The 23,490-nt window shown below is 40.3% G+C and overlaps 4 protein-coding genes across 4 annotated transcripts; 1 reads left to right on the top strand and 3 right to left on the bottom strand.

Annotated features, from left to right (window-relative positions):
* Positions 1-1,257: 1,257 nt before the first annotated feature.
* LOC116111062 lies at positions 1,258-1,728 on the bottom strand. The gene has a single exon (XM_031397267.1). The coding sequence runs from the start codon at positions 1,726-1,728 to the stop codon at positions 1,258-1,260; it is 471 nt and encodes a 156-aa protein (XP_031253127.1).
* On the bottom strand, positions 1,406-2,564 carry LOC116111059 (transcription factor MYB35-like). Its single transcript, XM_031397265.1, has 3 exons — positions 2,432-2,564; positions 2,182-2,311; positions 1,406-2,014 (listed from the first exon to the last, which is right to left on the bottom strand). The coding sequence occupies exons 1-3, from the start codon at positions 2,562-2,564 to the stop codon at positions 1,777-1,779; spliced, it is 501 nt and encodes a 166-aa protein (XP_031253125.1). The 3' UTR covers positions 1,406-1,776.
* A 5,172-nt stretch (positions 2,565-7,736) lies between these two features.
* On the top strand, positions 7,737-11,348 carry LOC116111080 (hydroxyproline O-galactosyltransferase GALT6-like). Its single transcript, XM_031397280.1, is given in 7 exon segments — positions 7,737-8,661; positions 9,202-9,446; positions 9,523-9,813; positions 9,923-10,051; positions 10,149-10,322; positions 10,775-10,882; positions 11,022-11,348. Coding segments are annotated over 7 exon segments (2,043 nt in total). The 5' UTR covers positions 7,737-7,775; the 3' UTR covers positions 11,232-11,348.
* A 1,197-nt stretch (positions 11,349-12,545) lies between these two features.
* LOC116111061 (F-box protein At5g03100-like) lies at positions 12,546-13,931 on the bottom strand. Its single transcript, XM_031397266.1, is given in 6 exon segments — positions 12,546-12,572; positions 12,790-12,930; positions 13,011-13,059; positions 13,109-13,223; positions 13,226-13,481; positions 13,518-13,931. Coding segments are annotated over 6 exon segments (1,002 nt in total).
* Between the last annotated feature and the right edge of the window lie 9,559 nt (positions 13,932-23,490).

Raw genomic sequence — 23,490 nt, 5'->3', positions numbered from 1 at the left:
ACGAATGTCATCAACTAAATTACATACTTAAGTGAGAACTTACAAATAAATTAAATAACATACAATGAAAGAACTTACGAATAAATTAAATACCGTTCAATGAACCCTGGACATACATAAATACACAGAACATATAATTAAATTAACACACAAACTGTAGCGACCCTTTTGTAAAGGAGGCTGTTGTAGAGCAAAATAAGCAGAATGGAAGCAACCAATGCGACCGCGGACGCGCTTCCTACTTGTCGACAGAACTTTCCCTAAACAAAGCAATCGATAATGCTACCACAAAATATTTGCACAAAGACATATGAAATTGAAGTTAAACTTCCATAATCGAGAATCATTCTAGTCATCAATAAATAAGGCAAAAGATGTATGCATTTGAATTAATTACATGAAGGCTGAAGAGTTAGTAAACTTATAAGGAACTTTGATAGCAAGTACTGGTAATTGAAAAAGAAACTCTCAAATACTGGTTGAAGTTAGGGTATTTTTATAGGCATATAAGTAAATTTATTATTTTAAAAAACTGTTGGAACCACTGGAAAATAAACTCTCAAGCGCAGGTTGGGTGTTTTTAAAACCGCTACTAAAAACTCCTCAAAACCGTTACGGTGGTTTACCCTCAAAACCACTACGATGGTTTACTCTCATAATCGTTATTATAAAACTCCCAAGCAGACCCTTAGGGAATTATGAATGCCAAAGTTCTAGCTGTGTTCTATGGGTAGATTCAGGAATTTTAATTAAAATTAATTGTGAAAATTGAAAATACTATTTTTTGGCTGCATTAAAATTACCCACATGTCCTTCTTCAAACAGATTTTGCTAACAGATTCTAATGGAAAGTGCTTGTTTGTCGTTTCAAAACTATTTTGATACTAAATTGTCTTTAAGGCAAATTAAGTTTGTGTCGGAGGATGTCGTCCGGTCTATTTATTAATTAACCTATTTCAAGTATGACTAATCTTGTATTTAACACTTAATATAAAAGTATTTTAAAATGAAATTTTGATCACACATTCTTATTTGACATTATTGTATCATTTAGAAATTATCAATTTATCTACATACGAGATAGAATAACACATCATTTAAAATGAAAGTTTTGGACAAACTAATATAAAACCACATATTCGTAACATTAATATTTGCTGATGCAACTCTAGTAATTCTTAAAAAAGGGTCTTGCTACAAATCTCTATTTATTTCAGTAGTAAACTAGGGAACAGGAAAAAAAAAAAAAAAAAGTGATCAATTATACAAGGGTTCCTCCATAAGATCAGGAAAATCCCAGAACATCTCATTTTGTCGGTGTATCATAGCTTCCACAAATGAAATGTTAGTGAATGATGAAGCAGGAAATCCATAGATTGGACCTCTAAAATCCATTCTCTTAACTCCATTATTGATTTGTATATTATTCTCATTGTTGATCTGACTTCGTGGTGTCACATTATGAGAGTTATTAGGGAAGTCCTTCGATGAAAACTCCAGTGTGCTGTCTTGTACTTGTCGATTTGCAGATAAAAGTGCATCTTCAAGAAGAAAATCTTGCCAACTAAAATCTTGTGACTTCTTATCCTGTGCCGCTGGGGAACAAGTTGAGGATGAAGAAGATGGTGATGACAATGTGCCTTCATTTAAGAACTGGGATGTGATACTTTTATGGTTGTGATATTCTTCTGCTATTGGCTCCACTTTTGGTGGTATCCTTGTTGTCATCAAATGACTAGTGTTAATGCTTGAAAACGCTTGAGGTTGTGGTGTTTGTTATTGTTCAGATTTTGACATGAATGCATTTTTCATATCTCTATTGAGAGACCCAATTCGGTTTCCAGATTTTGTGAGTCCACCAATGTTTCCATAATCAGCCAGAATTTGAGAGAAAGGTTTATGCGTGACAGGATCTATCCCCATTTGAGAGAGCTTCTTTCTGACCTTCGTGTTCCAGTAATTCTTCACATCATTGTCTGTTCTCCCCGGAAGTTGTTGGGCTATGACCGACCACCTGGACCACCCTAGTCATCAAGATGTTTGGTAAACATATGTGTAAACTGAGAGATTCTTAATTGGCAGAGTAAAATTAAAAACAAATCAAATGGTCTATAGAAATCAAAAGAAAAGAACAGTTAAACATTGAAGTGGTGAGTGGGGAGGGAACATGAACCGACTGACCTGCTACCGATGGCTGCATGAAGCCTAACGATCAACTCCTCTTCTTGGAGTGTGAAGGTTTTTTTTTTAAGATCTGGCCTGAGATAATTAGTCCACCTAAGTCTGCAACTCTTTCCGCATCTGCTAAGTCCTGGAGAACACGCTCATTCATGGCATTGAAGTTGACAGAAAAAAAACCAAAAATGGTAAGTCTTATAATTGCAAAACCATGAAATAATTTCAACATTACAGAACCTCCAAATTAATCAACCTGCTTTTTTGGGAACAGATGTCCAGTTTCGAGCTCCATGTTTTGACACATATGAAAGTATCTTTGCATCTTCCTCAGCAGTCCAAATTCCCCTTTTGATATTCAGCTTATCACAACAAGGAGACCTCCCCATCTTATCCGTTTGATACAAAAATATGTTGAAATGGGATGAAGCAATAATAAAAAAGTAAAGAATATAGAAGTTGAAACTTTGTTTGGAAATGATCTTTGAGAGGAGGAATGAATGAAGTGGGTTTAAAGGTTTAACAAGTAGGAAAGCAAGAAAAGCATGGCATTAAACTAGAATTGCATGATGGATTAATGGGGTCTTGGCGTTTGAGATGTAATTTGATTAAGAGGGTATTGTATTGTTCTTCTGTCTCTCATTCACCATTGGCGCCAAGAGCGTCTGCATGCAGTCAGGTTCAAATCTGGTGAATTTCTTGGTTAAATTAAATGTAGAGAAATTATAAGTTAATTATTCATTCCAATTATTTGATTAATTCATTTGTGTAAAAGGAAATGAATTCAGTTTATTAAGTTGCTGATAGTCACGAGTTGGATGAGAGTAACTATTTTAGACTATTTCCAAACACCAAATTGGTGCAACTTTCACACCAAATTAGTGTAACTTTCACACTATTTTACTATTGTACCTCCAATCTATTACACTAAAAAGAATATTTTCTTTCTTTTTCTTTCTATTAATTCTTAATAATTGATTTATTTTAGTAATTAGTTTTGTATATATTAATTAAATATTGGGAATAATATATTTTATTAATTAATAATAACTTTGAAAATTATACTAATTTAATCAAATTAAGTATTTATAAAATCAAATAAACATTTAGATTTAATATAAAAAAATTACATCTAATATAAAATGCCATAAAAAATAAAAATATGTTTTATGGTGGATGAATAGTATCATACCAAATTGGTGTGTATAAATAGTGTTACAATTCGGTGTGTTACGATCTATACTCATGTTAAAGGAGTAAAAATATATAACTAAATGAATAGATGACATGGAGCAATTAAGATGACGTTATAACCACCATCATCATAATAACTAGTCGATTTACCTTTAATTTACACGCTAAAAAATTTAATATGATCACAACTGAGAATTTCAGAAACACCTCAATCATAGCTATTTTTGTAAAACCCTAATCATCAAAAGATTGAATTACTTTTTTGAGTAAAGCAATCTGAAAACAGTAAGAGTATTGAAAACAAGTCCATTTTATCGTAATAATTCAATATGGCATTTGAGACAAAGAAAAGATAGAATAGACTAGGAATAAAATGTCAAATTAGTATAGAGTGAAAAAATTCNAGATGTAATTTGATTAAGAGGGCCGGGTATTGTATTGTTCTTCTCTCTCTCATTCACAATTGGCTCCAAGAGCGTTTGCAGTCAGGTTCAAATCTGGTGAATTTCTGGGTTAAATGTATAGAAATTATAAGTTAATTATTCATTACAAATATTTGATTAATTCATTTGTGTAAAAGGAAATGAATTCAGTTTATTAAGTTGCTGATATTCACAAGTTGGATGAGAGTACTATTTTAAAGAAGTAAAAAGATATAACTAAGCAAACTGATGTCATAGAGCAGTTAAGATGATGTTGTAACTATCAGGTGGTCTGATAGTAAAAAAGTAAAAAAAAAAAAAAAAAAAAAAGATTTATGAGCTCTTGAGTTCAAGCTCTCTAGTGTCACGGGTTAAAAGAAGACTAACCTATTAGGATAAAAGAGTCATCCTTTATAAACCCAAGACAACCCCAACCCCAATCCCAACCCCCTCCATGTGACACTAGGCACTAATAGAAGTGGTTATAAGAGCTCTTATCCAGCTGATAGTTCTAAAACCTCGGAAGATTAGTTGAGGAGTATATAAACTAACCTGGACACCCTGGTGATAAAAAAAGAATGATGTTTTCAAATTAATGGCTCTATGGATTGCAATTTGAATGTGTAGATATATGGACTTGGAAGAAGACTAACCTATTAGGTGGAGAGACTCATCTTTTATAAACCCAAAACACTCCCTTCCCCTGGAATGTGACACTAGACACTAATAGAGGTGGTCATAAGAGCTCTTATTCAGCTGACAGTTTTTAAGTTTTGAAAAATTAGTTGAGAAGTATGTAAACTAATCTGAACATCCGATGATTAAAAAAAAAAAATGTTTTCAAATTAATGGCTCTATGAATTGCAATTTGAATGTGTAGTATATGGGCTTGAGCCGGGCCTAAGGCAATCCTTTCAAGAGATGACCTAAGGTTATCTTTTCAAGAGATGACATATTAAAGGTTGGTGATTTTTCACTAGAATCAGATTCCCTTTATTGTTTGTCTTTCAACTATTTTATTTTTTGTGGGTGGACATTCAGATTAGTGTGATTCATGAATTGCCTCCATTACCCATCACCAAAGAAAACATTAGCTTAAAGGTGGTATAAATATCACCACATATATTTATTACTTGTCTTAGTGGGCACGGTATATACTATATAGTCAGCCACTTAAATTATTTTGCCATTGAATATTACACCAAATACAAATTTATGATTGTGATATTTGAAAACAATTTACCAATAACATTTCTCTTGCTTTCATTTGTAAACTGTTGTCTTATGGAGAGAAGATACAACATGTGGCAAACAACTAATCCAAAACTTTCCAAAGCCGACCCAACTTCAATTTCTGACCTATTCATAAATTTTTTAATGGGAGAACGACTTACACATACCCAAAGTTTATCGTAACGACAAGTTGATACCCAAAAAGTTTTGAAATGACAAATAGGTACTTTCCGTCATGTTCTGTTAGTAATTTCTGTTTATTACTGTTTATTAATAGTGAAAAGACTAAAATGCCCTTAAAAGTTTGAATTTTAGTTTTTATAAATTTAAAAATTTCTAAAAAACCCCTAAGTTTACAAATTTAACAAAATACCCCAATATATAAAAATTTTATAAAATAACAAAACACCCCCCACCCGCAAGTGCCAGATTCCGGCCACCAGCGCCGGAATCTGGCCGGAAAGTTGCGTTACGACACAGACCCGTCGGATCTGTGTCATAACGCGTCGATCTGGCCTTTTCCGGCCAGATCCGTGGCTGATCTGGCCAGAAAAGACCAGATCTACGGCTAGATCTGGCCGTCGACGTCGCAAAACTCCATCTGCAGCGTTGACGGCCAGATCTGGCTGCTGCTTCGACGGCTAGATCTTGCCTTTTCCGGCCAGATCCGTGGCGGATCTGACCGGAAAAGGCAAGATCGGCATGTTACGACACAGATCTGACGGATCTGTGTCGTAATGCAATTTTCCGGCCAGATTCCGGCGATGGTGGCCGGAATCTGGCACTAGGGGTGGTGGGGGTGTTTTTGTCATTTAATAAACTTTTTATATATGGGGGTGTTTAATTAAATTAGCAAACCTAGGGGGTTTTTTAGAAATTTTTAAAAAACTAAAATTGAAACTTTGAAGGGCATTTTAGTCTTTTCACTATTCATAAACAAAAATCACTAACAGAACATGACGGAAGGTACCTATTTGTCGTTTCAAAACCTTTTGGGTATCAACTTGTCGTTACGGTAAACTTTGGGTATGCACAAGTCGTTCGGCCTTTTTTAATCGGCTAAACTACAGTTACAATGTGAATTAAATTCAAAAGGGTCCATAATCTAATAATGGTATTTGTTAGTGTTAATTAATACTACCCTCAATCAAGCTACTTCATTAACTTGAAGCAAAGGCAAACAAAGGAGTGGTTGGAAGAATGATGTACTTAGCTTCTATCTTTATTAAATGAGATAATTTCTATAATTTATCTCTTAGAATACGTTTGGTTCAGAGAATGTTGTATTACTGGAAATTTACCTTAAAGGAAAAATAGATTACCTGAATACTTGAAATGTTATATTAAATGTATTTGGTTATATTAAAATAAATTGATGGGTATGTTATATTGATATATTTTGTTGGGATGAATAAATTGGTGAGTATGTTATATAGATTACTAAATTGTCCTCATTTTTAAATATTATTATTATTTAAATTATTTTTTAACCTCCTATATTTGAGAATTTAGCTAAAACACTCTTATATTAAACATTAAAAAATTAACAAAAACACTCCAGCCACCCAAGCTACTAATCTGACCATTTCCGACTAGATTTATGGATTTAGTTGAAAACGGCCATCGATTTAGTCGTTAACAGCCAATCCACGGTTTGGTCGGAAACGGCCATATTGATGCACAATTGGCCAAATCTGTTTAGTTGTGCACTGTTCCAGCCACAGTCACTGGTCGTCGAAAGTAGTGGCCAGATCCGACCAACAATTTTTTGTAATTGTTTCAAGTTTAAGGGTATTTATGTTCTGAAAATTGTGTTTATAAGAATAAAATAGTCTATAAATATTTTTGTAAATTGTTTTTAAAATAAGAGTATTATTATCTAAAATTTTAATAATTAAAGATAAAATTATAATAAAATTAAGATTACTCTTAAAATATTAAAAAAAATAGTGGAATTCAAATTACAACTGATATAATCAATAATACAACTTTCGTACCAGGCGATATTGCCAACCAAACAGCCCTTAGTGTGTATATATTATTTGATCGACGTCGAAATGGAAATATATATATATATATATATATATATATATGTCTTATTCTTTGATCGACGTCGAAATGGAAAGTGGGTCAGCAAATACACCAATGACAAACTGTTGTCCCTGTTTATTAAAACCAAAACTGAAAAATCAAAGACTCATGAAAGTCGACACCTGTATTCTCTAGAGGCTGGCTGTTGGACACCTAAGTTTCAATCTGACTGGGCGGCGCACATAACCAGAGTATTCATTATATTCAATTTTAATTCGTTGATAAATCAAAGTTGATGAGTTTAAGTCCAAGTTCAACCCTTAACCACACGTTAAAGACTTTTGACTTATACTAAAACAGTAACTCTCGCAGCTATCATCATGACATCATTTCTACTTTTGATAAACTCTCATTATTTTTCACCATATTGTTAAGTTTTAAAAGTTTAATACAATTCCCATTCTTCTTCTTAAATTATGCCGTTTCAAAGAAATATTATTTAAATCATTCCATTTGAAAGGCAAATTGTCTCATAATCTGGACCGACACACATCAGCAATCAGCAAAGGCTCCCCCCACTTTCCTCTCTCTTTCCAGGAATTTTTGTATGGAGTCTTGGTCAATTCACCCAACTCTTTAAATCAATCTCTGTTTTCTTATATTTGAGTTTTGAAAAGTATTCATACCTCTACTTTCTGTTGTTTTTTTTTTCTGTCAGAAATGAAAATGAAAAAACTTGCCAAGTTACCGTTGAAATCTTCAGATAAACTTTCCAAGTTTGAGATGGATTTCTCTATGGGCAAGCTAAGATCGATTCAAGTCTTGATCTTTATTGGTCTTCTTTACTTATGTTTGGTTGGTTTCGAAATCCCATTTGTTTTCAGAGCTTCTATTTCGCAGGAACCGATAACTCGACCTCGTGAACTCAACATTGAACAAGATTTTCAAGTCCATAAGGCACCGTCTCGTCCTTTGAAGAATTGGGTTTCACAAAACTCTAACCCGCAGAGTCAGACTCAGACTCGACAACTCACTCAGGCAAACAACAGAAACAAAATTCTCTCAAACTTGTCATTTCATAATAAAGCTTTCGACCCGACCGGTGAATCCGGGTCTTCTGAGCTCCACAAGACGGCCGGAACCGCTTATGAAGTGGGAAGAAGATTATGGAAAGAACTCGAATCAGGAAAGGTTCACATCGAAGCCAAAAAACCTGAAAACATATCAGAATCGTGTCCACACTCCATTTCACTACCCGGGCCAGAGTTTTTGAATAACGGAAATGTGATGGTTTTGCCGTGTGGACTTACACTGGGGTCATATATTACGGTGGTGGGCAAGCCGAGGCGGGCCCACCCAGAGACTGTCTCGAATATTGCGCTCGCGAAGGATGGTGAGGAAGTGATGATTTCACAGTTCATGATGGAGTTGCAGGGATTGAAGACTGTAGAAGGAGAGGACCCGCCAAAAATTTTGCATTTTAATCCAAGGCTGAAAGGTGATTGGAGTGGGAAGCCGGTGATTGAGCAGAACACTTGTTACAGGATGCAGTGGGGGTCGGCGTTGCGGTGCCAGGGATGGAAGTCCAGGCCTGAGGAGGAGACTGGTAAGGAAAAAAACTGTTACTTTTTGGTTTAAGAATTGATTTTAAACCATTAAATGCTACAATGGATTGATTTTAGGGACCAGAATGTAGTGGGTGGATTATGTTAGGCTGATTCTATATGTAAATTGTGAATAGAGGTTGTTTTTATGGCTAGAACTGGGATTTTAGTGATTGATCCTCAGAGTTGTGAACCAGATGCTTGGACTATAAAAGACTTAAGCTTAAAGATTAAATTTATCTTTTCGTTGAATTTTTTTTCTGATTATGATGAAGTTCTGTTTCCTGGTTAAATTCTTCGTCGGAATCTGTTCAATTTTCAATGTGTGAACCTAATAGTTTCTTTTTGGGTAGTGATTTTATTGTTCATGTGGGTATCATTTAACTTGCATTTGGTTTCAAGTTTTTATGGTGCCGAATAATTTGAAAGTAGGATGTAATGTACTAGAAGAAAGAGTAACTATTTGCCTTTAGTTTTCTTTAGAATTTCATTCATTTTATTTTATACCAACAAATTGTCTAATTCTTTTAAACTTGCTGCAGTTGATGGTCTTGTAAAGTGCGAGAGCTGGACCGCAAATAATGACAATCTTGCTGAAAATTCTAAATTAAAATGGTGGGAAAACATGAATCGGTTTCTAGGTGTAAAGAACAAACTGACTGTTGGTGTTGAATGGCCATTCCCATTTGTGGAGGACAATCTTTTTGTACTGACACTTCGTGCAGGTTTTGAGGGTTATCATGTTGATGTTGGTGGGAATCATATCACCTCCTTTCCTTATCGAACTGTGAGTAGTATTTTGCAATTTGTTTATGTCATGATCAATTTTGATTGCTCTTAAGATTGTTTGATAATGCTGACAGGGATTCACTCTTGAAGATGCCACTGGGCTAACTTTGAATGGGGACATTGATGTCGTCTCAGTATTTGCTGCTTCCTTGCCTACTTCACATCCTAGTTTTGCTCCTCAAAGACATCTTGAGATGTCAACCAAATGGCAGGCTCCAACTATTCCTGAGCGGCCTGTGGAACTTTTTATTGGAATCCTTTCTGCAGGCAATCATTTTGCCGAGAGGATGGCTGTGAGAAAGTCTTGGATGCAACATGAACTTGTTAAATCATCAAATGTGGTAGCTCGTTTCTTTGTAGCGCTGGTAATTGAAAGCCATCTTACTGTGGTTACTGAAAGTGATTATTAGTTAGCATGTAAAATTGTCATGTTGAAGGTCCTTAATTACCTTTCCATTTTTGGGGTGTGAACAGCATGCTAGGAAGGAAGTGAATTTGGAGCTGAAGAAAGAAGCAGAATTTTTTGGTGACATTGTGATCGTTCCTTAAATGGATAACTATGATCTTGTAGTGTTGAAAACTGTTGCTATCTGTGAATATGGGGTGCGTGGTGAACATTCAAATTTCTTATTATTACCGACTGATGAGTTAGTTTTCATTATTTCCAGAGGTGACATTTGATAGCTTTGGTTGCTCACAGGCTCGCACAGTGTCTGCTAAGTATATTATGAAGTGCGATGACGACACATTTGTACGAGTAGATGCAGTTATTAATGAAGCAAGGAAGGCACCTGAAGGCAGAAGCTTGTACATCGGGAACATTAACTACTACCATAAGCCCTTGCGCCATGGTAAATGGGCAGTAAAATATGAGGTATGTATAGACATGTCTGGTCTGCTAACCTTGATCTTACTGAGTAGTTCAGGTCTGGTTTCTGTGTTTGTGCGTACTTCATCTTGTGGCTTCAACTCAATACAATACAGTTTACAATTATATTCTGCTAATGCAAAGAATTCCAGAAGCCTCTTTCTTTTTGTCTCCTGCAATCAATATTTTGAAGGGCTAGACTTGTCTCTTGTAAAGAAGAATCTGTTCTGTTCATCATTAATAATTATTTTTTCAAATTTGTTCTCTGGCATCTGATAAGTTTTGGTTCTGTTTAGTTTTTTTTTTAATATATTGATATTAAACTTCATTTCCTCCACAGTCCAACTTACTATCAACATTTAATACTATTCTGTACTTTTTCTTTTTAAGTTGTGAGATAGGTAACTTAGATATTGATAATCCCTCATCATTTCTTTGTCATTTGCTGGTGTTTTCAGGAATGGCCAGAGGAAGATTATCCACCGTATGCAAATGGACCAGGCTACATATTGTCATCTGACATTGCACAATCCATTGTCTACGATTTTGAAAACCATAAACTAAGAGTAAGTATCCTCTTCTTTCTCTTGTCTCTGAGTGTGAAATGGCGGGCAATTGGCATGCATCTGCTATGTATGTGTATGAAGCTGGTGGTGGGTACATGCTTTAGTTCAAATGCTAAAGTAAAATTTTTATTGTATGCAGTTGTTTAAGATGGAAGATGTGAGTATGGGAGTGTGGGTAGAGAAGTTCAACAGCTCAAAACCGGTCGACTATCTACACAGTTTGAAGTTTTGCCAGTTCGGGTGCATAGAAGGTTACTACACAGCTCACTACCAGTCTCCGAGGCAGATGATCTGCTTGTGGAGTAAATTGCAAAATCCGGGAAAGACTGAGTGTTGTAATATGAGATGATTGTGGTTTCTGATGATGAACATGGGAACAAATTTTGCAGTCATATAGCACTACTTATTGTATATCCAGTGGTTAGTTGTATTTAGGCCTCTTCAAATGTTCTTTTATATTCTTTCATTACTTCCCTCTTTTGTCTTAAAACATTTCCATACACATTCTGTAATTCACACAATAATGATATCAACAAACATGAAGTCCGATATAGTGAAACAGAAAACCTTCTTTACAAAGTCAACAGATTACAAATTCGACACCTTGAGGTACCTTTTCTTCTAGCTTCTTGGCATACTTTCTAGCAATTTCTTTGTCCCTGTCATCGTCATACTCCCAATATTTTCCCAGTGACAATGGGTTGGTGGGGTTAATAATCATTTTCTCAAGCCTGACGGCATTGTCAAGTAGGTAACATGGAAGTTCAAGATCAAATGGAAGCCCAACAGAGCCAGTCACTAGCATTTAGGGATTGCATGTACTTTTCTTCTTCCACTATAACCAATATATACAAACTGCGGAAAGAAAAGCAAGCACCATGTCATTTAGAAATTTTTATCACCATAGTAATAATAATAAATTGATCTCCAAAATTTTCAATATTATCGCGGCCTCATGTCAAAAACACTGTTAGTTCCAAAAGAAGAAATACAGCAAATTGCATTCCTTTGTTACAAGGTAAATGATCAATTTATGCAAAAAGTATCAGTTGTAACAATACTCCAGATTACATTTAAGATAGTAAGATAAATGAAAACAAACACTAAAGCCGTTCCTTTCACCTACAACTAATAGCATATAACAATCAAAATTTAACCATTTCACACTGAATTATTGCTCAATAAGATCCTGATATTATCCAAGGCAACACACTCTATGGGTTATTGCCATAATTTTATTAAGTACTACAAGAAACTCAAGGTAGAATGAAACATTAGAAGATACTTAAGTAAAGAGACGAAATATGACTAAGATTATAAATGATAAATGGGATCAAAGATAGTGCAGATATATGATCCGCAAAACCTAGAAATGAATATTCAGTCTTACACCTTCAAATGCTACCAAAATCTAATCTTCTTGTTGCTAATGCAGTTTATTATGACTTCCTACGACCTTAGCACTCTCTCAAGTTGATTTAACATTGAGATGTCTATGCCTCTGTCCACTATAGTGTACTCATCAGACTTTTCCAATAATGCTGTAGAGAGAGATCGAAGACCATTGTCAACAGGAATGGTGTATGGACCTATCTTTGATGGTACTAACTATAAACCGACTTGATCTTTCAATATAATGCCTAAAAACAATTTTTAACCACATCTAAATATCATGACTGTTATTGTCACCCTATCATACATTCAAGTTCAAAAGATTACGGAAGTAAAGTTGCTTAGCTTATGTCTTTCAAATGATAGTAAAGTATAAAAGATAGGTGCTGTTATAAAAGTAAAGAAAAATAATAAGAAGATGAAGAGTGCATATTATATTATTAAGAAATCAAGAAGCTGCTTCTTCCATTTATCTGTATTTCTTTTTAATCTGTTAATAGTATAAAATTATTTACCTTCAAGGTTAACTTCTGCAAGAAAGGGCATGCGAGTATAATGCCAGTCAATCCAAGGAGGTTTATACTACCAGGGCCAGAAATGTCAAAGGTTAAGTGCCTTAGAGTAGGTAATTCGCATATTGGGAATTGCACATCATCCTGAAAAAGAGAACAAAACATAAGGCAGTACATTTAACAGTTATATTAGAAACAGACCCGTAGAAATTGAAATTACCAACCTTATGCAAGTCCAAATGCAACTCAAGAGTCACCAGCTGAGTGAGATAGCTTCTCAGTTCTCACTGGCCCAATAAAATTTTTAAGTCGAACACCGTACTCCCCACCAATTGATACATCGCGAAGTAAAGGAACATTCCCAACATGTAACTTGATTTGTCTTCCATAATATTTGAAAGACAATAGACTTGGAGCGGAAATTTCAACTGAATTTTTGAACCAAAAACTTTTAATCCTGATAACGATTCCGAGTTTTCCACCCGTAACTGCTCAAGAAGTGGACAATTATAAATAAAAATCTCCAAAGTCTCTCGGGTACCACACACATCAACTAAAGAAAGAGACTTTAGAGATTTGAGACCAGATAAACCATGGGGAGTTTCAAGGATGTTATTCCACTCTTGTGGAAATGTATATTTCTTCCCACTACCTCCCAAACATCGTTCCAAATTCAACTCAAGCTTTTGAACCCTCTTTGCTATAACTGTGTTAATCTAATCAGTAATTACCGTTTCATGAGAACCACCCAATTCAAAACATATTCTAAACTCATTTATGCTTGAACCTCTATGCAATTCTAAAACTTTATTCACCCAACTGATGTACCTGTTCTTTCTTTCATCTATTTCAGTTTTATGTTTCTCTATACTGGATGTGTAAAGATATGCTCTCGTTAATAACAATGTAATCACCGGAAACTTCCAGAGCTTCCTTGGAGCAGCAAAGTTAAGGACGGTGCTAAAATTCCACAAATGCTTCCATCTACTCGAAAGACTGCTAGTCCTTGCAGCTTCCTCAAGATTCAATCGACATATAATATCAACAAGAGTATCGTCCGGAAGTTTACTTATCAGATCCTCCCCTTCAGTGGAAGCATCCAACTGATGGAAAAATAAACACAAAATCAGCTTAAAATAAATCATTGGATCTCAGAACCAGAAAATTACCACCTCTTGGGGTTGTGCAGAGCGCTGCCGTTTTCCCCTTCTTGCCATTTACTCTGAAAGATGAGTCTGTTAACAGAATGTATCAAGAATTATTTAATTTCTGTTATGCCTGATAAAGTAGGGTTGATGCTAAGCCTTGTCAGCATGGGCGGTCAGAATTTAGGTAGGTTCTACAGCCATTCAGACGCAGCCATGTCGCACACTAACGCAAGCGGTATGCTCTTGTTAGTGCAGTGGGTGTGCGCCAGATTGGCGAAAGGCTAGAAACGGTCCACGTGTCCAATCCCTATACAAATTGAGGAAATCACTTGAGCAGGTGAGCAACAGGACGCAAAAAAGGATTTGCACGGAAATCTGACCCACTCACAGATTCAGTAATCATTACCTCAATTCATCCCACTATAAATAGAGGGCTCTTCTCCCGTTTGTTGGATTAGCTAATTTTACTCTAGAATAGCAAATTCTCTCTCTCTCTCTCTCTCTCTCTCTCTCTCTCTCTCTCTCTCTCTCTCTCTTTCTCAAAGCTATAAATCAGCTCGATAGTCGCGACCTGATCTCACATATTAATACAATATCAGTGGACGTAGGGTTCGCTTGTTTAAGCATCCGAACCACTTTAAACATTGTTCTTCATCTCTTACTTAATCCAATATTCTCATATACACGTGTGTCTTCTGAGTCAGCTCAGCATTTCCCACGTGCGATTAGTTGGTGTCAAAATCAAATATCAACAGTCCCGATTTAGTACTTGTTCTTCATCAGGAGGATCTCTGACTAATCGGTCCCACTACAGCAAATGGCTCGCCGATTTGAATCTAAGCGAACCAATCATGGTGATGAGGAGATCCCCCAGGTACAAGAGGACACTTCTCCCGAGGTGCCCTCAGTCTCTGACTAATCGATCCCACTACAGCAAATGGCTCGCCGATTTGAATCTGAGCGAACCAATCATGGTGATGAGGAGATCCCCCAGGTACAAGAGGACACTTCTCCCGAGGTGCCCTCAGTCTCACAAAATACCGTGAGGGATATCCCTTCAAGCTCACGGCTTGACCCAGCCATCATGAGCTACCTAGAGAGGTTCAACAATACTCTCCAAACGGTTATCCAAAGGCTAGACCAGTTGGATTGGGTGGTGCCACCCGAATCGAATGAGGCGGTGCCACCGCCAAAAACGCCTGCAGGTCGCATGAAAGCGCGGAAAAGGGCAATAGCCCATGCTGCGCACACTGCAGCGCGTCAAAGAAAGGGAAAGCAAGTGGCGCACAGCGGGCCTAGAGGCTCCGAGGGGCCGGCCAACACCGACCACGCCCCGGGTAGAATACCTGTGGCGTTAAGGCTCGGTGAGATGTTACAACCTGAGCCGTCCCGTGCCATGTCGCGCCAGCACTCCCACAAAAGTGCAAGGTGGGGAGATTCCCATTATCACCAAAATGACGATTCTGATCGTTGTCGTGCGGGAAGTTCCCACCATCTGCGGGTCAGTTCGTACCACCGCGGAGGTCAGGAAGGTTCCCTGAACCATGCAGCGCCATCACATGACTCTAGCTAGCATGTGTCGAGATTGGCCGAAACTATCGACCGAGGCGAGAAGGAATCAAACCTATAGTCTTTCCTAAACCGCAATCGTGAAGGTCGAACCCACATTGCGGAAAGTGATCCCCAGGCAGCTCCGCTACCTCAGATTGAGGAGCTGTAGCGAGCTCTAGATCAGCTAAAAGCTCAACGAGACGAACAAGGGCAGGTCGTAGAGGCTTCTCCCTTTCTCCGGCTGTGTTAGCCGCCTCTCTCCCATCCAGATTCAGAATGTCTGATATGTGAGCATTCAATGAAAATTCTGATCCGCAGGATCATCTGTACGAATTCAACGACTTGATGGAACTCCACCAAGTCTCTGACTTGGCAAAATGCCGTTGCCTGGCAGTAACTCTAACTTCACATGCCAAGCGATGGTTCAGGTTGCTCCCAACAGGATCAGTCAGTTCGTGGCCTCAGATGAGCTCGACATTCCTGAGACACTTCCAAGCGAACAGGAAGTTCTCAATACTTCTGAGCTACCTCAGCAACATAAGGCAAGAAAGGGATGAATCCCTCCAATCTTATATCGACAGGTTCCATAAGGAGCTCAATAAAGTAGCTCACACTCCCGAAGAGTCTGTGCGGACTCTCATCATCGCGGGAGTTCGTCCACAAACAGATTTGTGGAAAGAGCTGCAATTAGAGGACGATGTTTCCCTCACCCGCTTCTACAACCTTACGAAGAAATACCTCCGTATTGAGAACTCTATGGCGGTGCTCAACCGCCACGACCTCGGCCCTTCGGCCAGTGCACTGTTCCAACGAGCTTTTGAAAGAATGAAACTAAATGAGGCCGACCTGAAGCCTGCCTCCATCCATTTATATGGTTTCACCGGGGATCACCTAATCCCTAAGGGGACGATCTCACTCTCGGTCACATTGGGTGACTCTGACGAGGAGACCAAGATCATTGAGTTCTTAATAATGGACTGCCCGTCCGCTTTCAATGGCATCATATGGCGACCTCTACTGAGAAACTTTAAAGCAGTCAACACGATTTACCATCTCAAGATGAGGTTCTCCACCCTGACGAGGATAGGGGAAGTAAGCGGATCTTAGCGTGCGTCTCACGACTGCTATGTAAGGGCAGTGCAGATGGCGTGCAGGGGAAAAGACACTCTACATGGCATTCCTGAACAGGCGATAGCGATCAACCGGATCAAACCAAAACCTGGCCCAGCTGAGGATAATATGGATCCTCGTATCCAAGAATGTCCTTCCAGTGGGCTGGTTGAAGATTTATCTGAAGTGTCAGTCGACCAGAGCGCGCCGAGCTGAGTGTTGAGGATTAGAAGCAATCTCAACCCCTACCTCGCCAGCGATCTGACCAGCTTCCTCGGAGAAAATATTGATATGTTCGCATGGACACATGCCAACATGGCCAGGATCAGCCCAAATGTCATTTGCCATGCCTTGAACATCAATAGTAAGGCCAAGCCGGTCTGCTAGAAGAAAAGCGCAATAGATCCGGAGCGATACGTTGCCTTGAAGGTCGAGGTAGATAATCTCCTTCTGAATGGATCCATCCGAGAGGCACTCTACCTGAGCTGGGTTGCCAACCCGGTTTTGGTAAAGAAGCCCAACGGTAAATGGCAAACCTGCGTTGACTTCACCGACCTCAACAAAGCATGTCCGAAAGACAACTTTCCCCTGCCAAGGATTGATCAGCTTGTTGATGCTACCTCCGGGCACAAGCTGTTGAGTTTTATGGACGTGTACTCGGGATACAATTAGATTCTGATGTATGCGTTGAATGAAGAGCATACCTCATTCGTTACAGATCGGGGGCTGTATTGTTACAGGGTTATGCCCTTCGGCATGAAAAATGCTGGAGAAACTTACTAGCGACTGGTTAACCGAATGTTTTCCGAACAGATCGGGAAATCGATGGAAGTCTATGTTGATGACATGCTAATCAAATCGCATGTTGCTTCTGATCACATAGCACATCTCGCTGAGATGTTCGGCATACTTCGGAAGTACAGAATGAAGCTCAATCCCCTCAAATGTTCGTTCGGAGTCTCTTCAGGAAAATTTCTGGGGTACATGGTTAACCAGACGGGAATAGAGATCAACGCCAAGAAAATCCAAGCTCTCATTGACATGAAAAGCCCGACCAACCGAAAGCAAGTTCAAAGTCTCAACGGGCGAATAGCGACACTCAGTTACTTCATATCGAGGGCAACAGATCGCTGCTTGCCATTCTTCAATATACTCAGGGCCAATAAGAAGTTTGAGTCGACTCCCGAGTACAAACAGGCATTTCAGAGCATTAAAGAGCACCTCGGAAAGCCACCACTTCTGTCCAAGCCCTACCACAAGAAATCCTCCTCCTGTATCTGTCCGTCTCTCAGTACGCGGTCAGTGTAGCTTTAGTTCGGGAAGAGAACATGGTTCAATGGCCAGTTTATTGTGCGAGCAAGCGTCTACTAGATACGGCATCCGAAAATGGAACGATTGGCTTATGCCCTACTGATCGCCTCCAAAAAGTTGCGACCTTACTTCCACACCTACACAATCCATGTAATGACCAGTTACCCGCTCAAACAAGTCCTCCAGAAGCCAAAGGTATCGGGTAAATTGCTCAAGTGGGCTTTAAAACTAAGTTAGTTCGATCTGTAATACAGACCGAAGGCAACCATCAAAGGACAGGCTGTTGCCGATTTTATCTCAAAATTCTCATATCATCCAATGAAGGAATCTGAGCAACAAGCCAACGAAGTCACCCAGGAAGCTCTTCAGAACCTATCGACCTAGAGTCTCTATATTGATGGGTCATCGAACAGGAAAAGGGTCGGGGCAGACCTTTTTCTCCTAAGTCCCAAAGGGACTCGCATTCATAGCATTCTCCGTTTCGGGTTCAAAGCAACCAACAATGAGGCCGAGTATGAAGCTCTACTCGCTGGATTGCGGTTGGCAAGAGAAATGGGATCAACCGCGATCAGCATCCATAGAGACTCCATGCTGGTTATCAACCAGATTTTGGGGGAGTACCAGGCTAAGGAAGAAAACATGACCGGCTATCTGAAGAAAGCTAAGGCTGCACTGGAGCCATTTAGACACTTCACGATCACTTAGATCCCTAGAGACAACAATTCTATCGCGGATTTTTTGGCAAAGATAGCCTTATCGCTAGACTCGGATGCGCCAGAGAGCATTCTTATTCGGTTCATAGAGGCCCCAAATATCAGCTCGCCTGAACAGGCTGTGAATGTGACCGAGTCAGTCTCCTGGATGACCCCTATCATTCAATATCTCCGAAACAGGACCTTGCCCAACGACAAAGTCGAGGCAAGAACCCTACGAACTAGAGCTACTCGTTACACACTTATTGGAGATCAGTTGTATAAGCGAGGGTTTAGCGCCCCTCTCCTTCGATGTGTAATCGATAAAGAAGCAGACTATATCATGAGGGAGATATATGAAAGAATCTGTGGTAATCACACGGCCGCACAATCCCTTGCCAACAAAGTTGTTCGTCAAGGGTATTACTGGCCCCTGATCCAAGAAGACACCTATAACTTTGTTAAAAACTGTGACAAGTGCCACTGGTTCGCGAACATACCGCGAGCTCCTTTCCACTAGCTAAAAACCATGACCAGCCCCTGACCATTCCCCATGTGGGGAATCGATCTCATCAGACCCATGCCGGTTAGTAAAGGGGGAGTCAAGTATGCGGTGGTCGCGGTAGACTACTTCACCAAGTGAGTTGAAGCAGAGCTTTTGGCCACGATCACCACCAAAAAGCTCAAGGACTTCGTTTTCAAGAACATTGTGTACCGCTATGGGATTCGCCATACCCTCATTTCTGATAATGGGAAGCAGTTCGATAACGAGGAATTCAAGCAGTTTTGCGACGAGCTGGGTATCCATAAGAAATTTGCCTCAGCCGCAAGACGGCAAGCAAATGGTCAGGTTGAAGTTTTCAACAAAACCATCAAGCACACTCTGAAGGCCAAACTTGGTGCAGTCAAGGGAAATTGGGCCGACGACCTCCCTGAATTCCTATGGGCATACAGGACAACTCTGAGAACCTCTACCTCAAAAACACCCTTCTCGCTAGCGTATGGCTGCGAAGCAATGATCCCTGTGGAGGTAGGAGCTGGTTCACTTCAGAGAGATCTGTTCAATGAAGCAGACAATGAAACGCTTTTGTGCGCAAGTCTGGATTTAGTTGAAAAACATCGCAGCAAGGCTCAGCTAAGAATAGCAGCTTATCAGTAGCGCGTGAAAAGGTTCTTCGACTCCAAAGTTAGAAGAAGAGACTTTCAAGTCTGTGACCTTGTCCTAAAGGAAGTCCTTCTTGGTACGAGAGAATCGAGTGCAGGGGTTTTGGGGCCGAACTAGGAAGACCCATACCACATCGCCAAAGTAATAAGACCGGGGACTTATCACCTCAAAAGGCTGAACGATTTCGAAGTACCGCGAGTTTGGAATGCCAAACACCCCCGCCCATATTATCAGTAATTTCGAACTCGCTTTTCCCTTGTAAAGATTTTACTTTTCTCAAGCTTTGTAAATAATATAAGTTCTTTTGTAATCGCTTTTTCCGCATGTATATGACTCTGTTGGCATAGACATTATTTGTACGAATGCTATTGTAAACAGTTAGAATGCGACCTCATGTGTAACGTTTGTGGGGTACGAAAAATTGTAAATACTCACAAAAAATTAAGAAAGCAAAGTCTTTATTTATTAATAAAATGAAAAGTACATGTAAGCAAGCATAGGGAAGGCAGTACAAAAGCAGAAAATCACTGGTCCTTATCCCCAGGTCCGGAAGGTGCGACCTCAACATCTTTATGTTGGTCGCCAATCACCTGCTCGGGTGCGGGCTCCTCTAGGACATACTCCGGATGCTCCTCTTTCGGGTCAAGTCCCCGAGTCGCTTACTCATCCTCGGCCAGCGCCATAGAGCTGAGGGCATCCAGGTACTCTTCGGGGAGGTCGGTTAGATCCATCATGGGGTTCTTCGGCCGAAGGGCGTAGATGGACTGGATTGTCCACTCGGCGGCCTTCCTCTCAATCTCCAATTCTTGCTATTGCATCTCTGCAGTCAGCGAAGTGACCTGGCCCTAGGTGAATTGAATTTCGGCCTCAAGCACCCACCTCTGCTTTTCGGTGGTCTCCCACAGCTCCGCCCTTTCCTGCTCTGCTCGCAAGACCCGCTTGGAGTTTGTTTGTAGCTCATTTTCGTTCTCGCCAGCCTCCTTGGTGAGTCTAGCCACTGTCCTTTGGAGCTCCTTTACTTCCTCTCCTTGCTTCTCCAGCTCGGCCTTCTAGAAGTCCACCGTGCGAAGAGCAGCATTCCTTTCAGACAGGTACCGATTCACCTGAACGGTGGATGAATCTTTCTCTGCTTGAGTAGCTTCTAAGTCCCGCTTAGCCGCGTGTTCTCTTCTCTCAGCTCGACCAGCCCCTCAGCAGCCCCCAGCTGAGCCTTCTGTATGGACAAGTGTATAGAGAGCAGGGCCTGCGTAACGAAGAAAGTAAAGAGTTAGTCCTTTCTACTGAAAAAAGCAAATGTAAAGTCCTTGCCGAGGACAGCTCGTTTTACCTGGCCCAAGTGTTGGAAGGATATGGACATCAGGTCTATGGGGTTGGAGGCCACGAATTGCTCGAACGCCTCTGCGAGCCCGCACTTTAGTAGGGTGAAAACCACCGGCTGCAAATGATCTAGAAGTTGCCCCATCGAGTCCAGCAAGGGCGTGCCCGTGCCCGTGCCCGTGCCCGTGCCCGTGCCCATAACAGGTAGCGTTCCCTCCTCCGGTTCCTTGCCCGACCTCCTTCCTGGACCTGTAGCCTCCCTTTGCCTCGTCCACGGACCCCCCGGGGAAATGGAGATGTCGATCGCGCCCCCTGAAGGCCCTCTCGAACGGAATGCTTGGTAAGGTTGCGACCTCTCGGGCTGAATGCCCAAGCCCTCCAGCTCAGACTCTGACTCTTCGGCCTAAAGTTGCTTTCACTTCTTGGACTTTTGGGCCATAGTCTTTTGATTTGAGCGAACAGACGAAGGCTGGGGAGCGCCTGCAAGTCAGACCGAAGCACCCGCCGGTGTCCCTCCGATGGGGGGATTGCTGGGAGCCGCTCCAGTCGATTTGGTGACGCTTACTCGGGGGAAGGTGAACTGCCTTGGTCGCGGTGATCTGGGCACTTAAGGAGGCATGGTCGCTGCATGCGAGCATCATTAGCAAAACAGTTTGCTACATGCAAGAAAAAAAAAAAAAAAAACAGACTAAGGTTATGATGCTTACTCGGTATGGTCTCTAAGGTCGCTTTGGCATTGAAAAAACCGTATTTTCATAAGTTCGCGGTTGTCACAAGCAGTCTCGCGTCGCGACTCCTTTCGGGCAAAAAGCCGAAAGCAGTGATTCTGTCAGGATCCTCGAGAGCCGATAACCTGGTTGTCTTGTTAACTGCGAAGAGACAAAAACTCATTAGCGAAGATTAAAAGGAAATTCGCGAACTCAAAGAAAGGAGAACCTACTTGGCTCCTTAAATTGGCAAATGACATCATATCGAAAGAAGAAAAACTTTGTCTCGTATGCCCCAACATTGCTGGGGTAGCTATGTATTCCCACTTCGATTGTAGGTTGCTTCGAGAGGTAGAAGGAATCCTTGTCCTTACTCTTCTTTAGGATGTACGAGCAACCGAGCTCTAGCGCGATTAGCTCGCCTAAACCGTTTTCGTCGCATGCGATATACATAGCCACGACTATCATATATGCATTCGGCGTAAGCTGTAGCGGTGCGATCCCGAAGTGATCTAGGATCGACCTAACGAAAAGGTGGAAAGGGATCAACCCTCCACTCTTAAAAATGTTCTCGGAGATCGCAGCCATTCCTTCTGGCGGATTCTGAGCTATATACGTCCTATGCTGGAAGACTTCTACGCCGAGAGCGTATTGGTCTACCACCTTCTGAATCTCCTCGGTAGTGATTGCCGATAGAATCTCTTGAGAGGGACCTGCTGGGACATCCTGCACCAGCGAGCTGATTCCCTCATCTGTCCTGGTCGTTGAAGGGTCCATTCTTCTGCGGTATGAAAAAAGCAACATGCAGGAATCACTCAGTTGTCGTACACTGTTTCGTACGATGACATGAAGGAAAAAATAAATGCTTCCTCCCTTAAACCCTAGAAAACCCTAAAAGAATCCTTAGGAGTCACCCTCAATGGCTCAAACCCTAGGAGACGATTTCATCTCCGATCAACTACTGGCAAACACTATCACCGCATGGCAACTATCAAAAACAAAAAAGAAATAAAGTGGTAGAAGAACCATTCTTACCTCTTGAGTACGAAGATTGATCCCCCCACTTTGAGTGTCAAGCGCGCACCAGTCCGAAAGATGGAAAATCAAGTCTCACGAAAGTTTCTTGCTTTCTCTGAAGAAGTGAATATTGTGCAATTACCTGAGGTGAGCTTGGGGTTTTTATAGTGAAGGAAGTGGTGTTTGGTTTTTTCGAAGTCAAACTACGTTTGAGCGGGAAACATTTCTCACCATTGATCACGACCACGTGTCGCTAATCAGCAAAGAAAAGTGACCGTCACGCTTTAAGAAACCAAATCGTCGTTCTTTTCTGTTGAAACACTCAAGCGACAGCTCGTTTCCCTCCTCCACATTAAATGCGCCCACATTCGCATTTAATGTTCTGATAGGGAATGTCGTTTTAGAATGACTCGCATTTAATGCGCATGGCTGACACTTATTGCGCATAAGACACGTCTGTCAGAGCAAAAGGTATTTCATTAATGTATCAGCTACAAAAGTGCAACGGATAACATCTGAAGAGGTCGTTACATTAAATACTCTTCGTCGTGTCAATCGCGAAGCGACATGACTCTTTGCCCTCGTCGCGTGTCAGTTGCAAAGCGACGTGACTTTGCTTTCAACAAAAAATTCTCCAAGTGTAATCAGGTCGAGAACCTCGGTCAAAGACCAGAATCATCGTTATG

This window comes from Pistacia vera, unplaced genomic scaffold, assembly GCF_008641045.1.
Source record: "Pistacia vera cultivar Batoury unplaced genomic scaffold, PisVer_v2 Contig625, whole genome shotgun sequence".
Lineage (NCBI taxonomy): Eukaryota > Viridiplantae > Streptophyta > Magnoliopsida > Sapindales > Anacardiaceae > Pistacia > Pistacia vera.
The sequence above is the reverse complement of the archived record's forward strand: the minus strand, read 5'-3'. Positions and strand labels throughout refer to the sequence as shown.

Bases quoted from the DNA above. Each gene is read 5' to 3' on its own strand.
- LOC116111062 (XM_031397267.1), bottom strand. From the start codon at position 1,728: ATGACAACAAGGATACCACCAAAAGTGGAGCCAATAGCAGAAGAATAT.
- LOC116111059 (XM_031397265.1), bottom strand. From the start codon at position 2,564: ATGGGGAGGTCTCCTTGTTGTGATAAGCTGAATATCAAAAGGGGAATT. The intron at 2,312-2,431 runs GTTGATTAATTT...CGTGTTCTCCAG, and splicing joins ATCTGTTCCCAAAAAAGCAG to GACTTAGCAGATGCGGAAAG. The intron at 2,015-2,181 runs GTCAGTCGGTTC...AGGGTGGTCCAG, and splicing joins CATGCAGCCATCGGTAGCAG to GTGGTCGGTCATAGCCCAAC.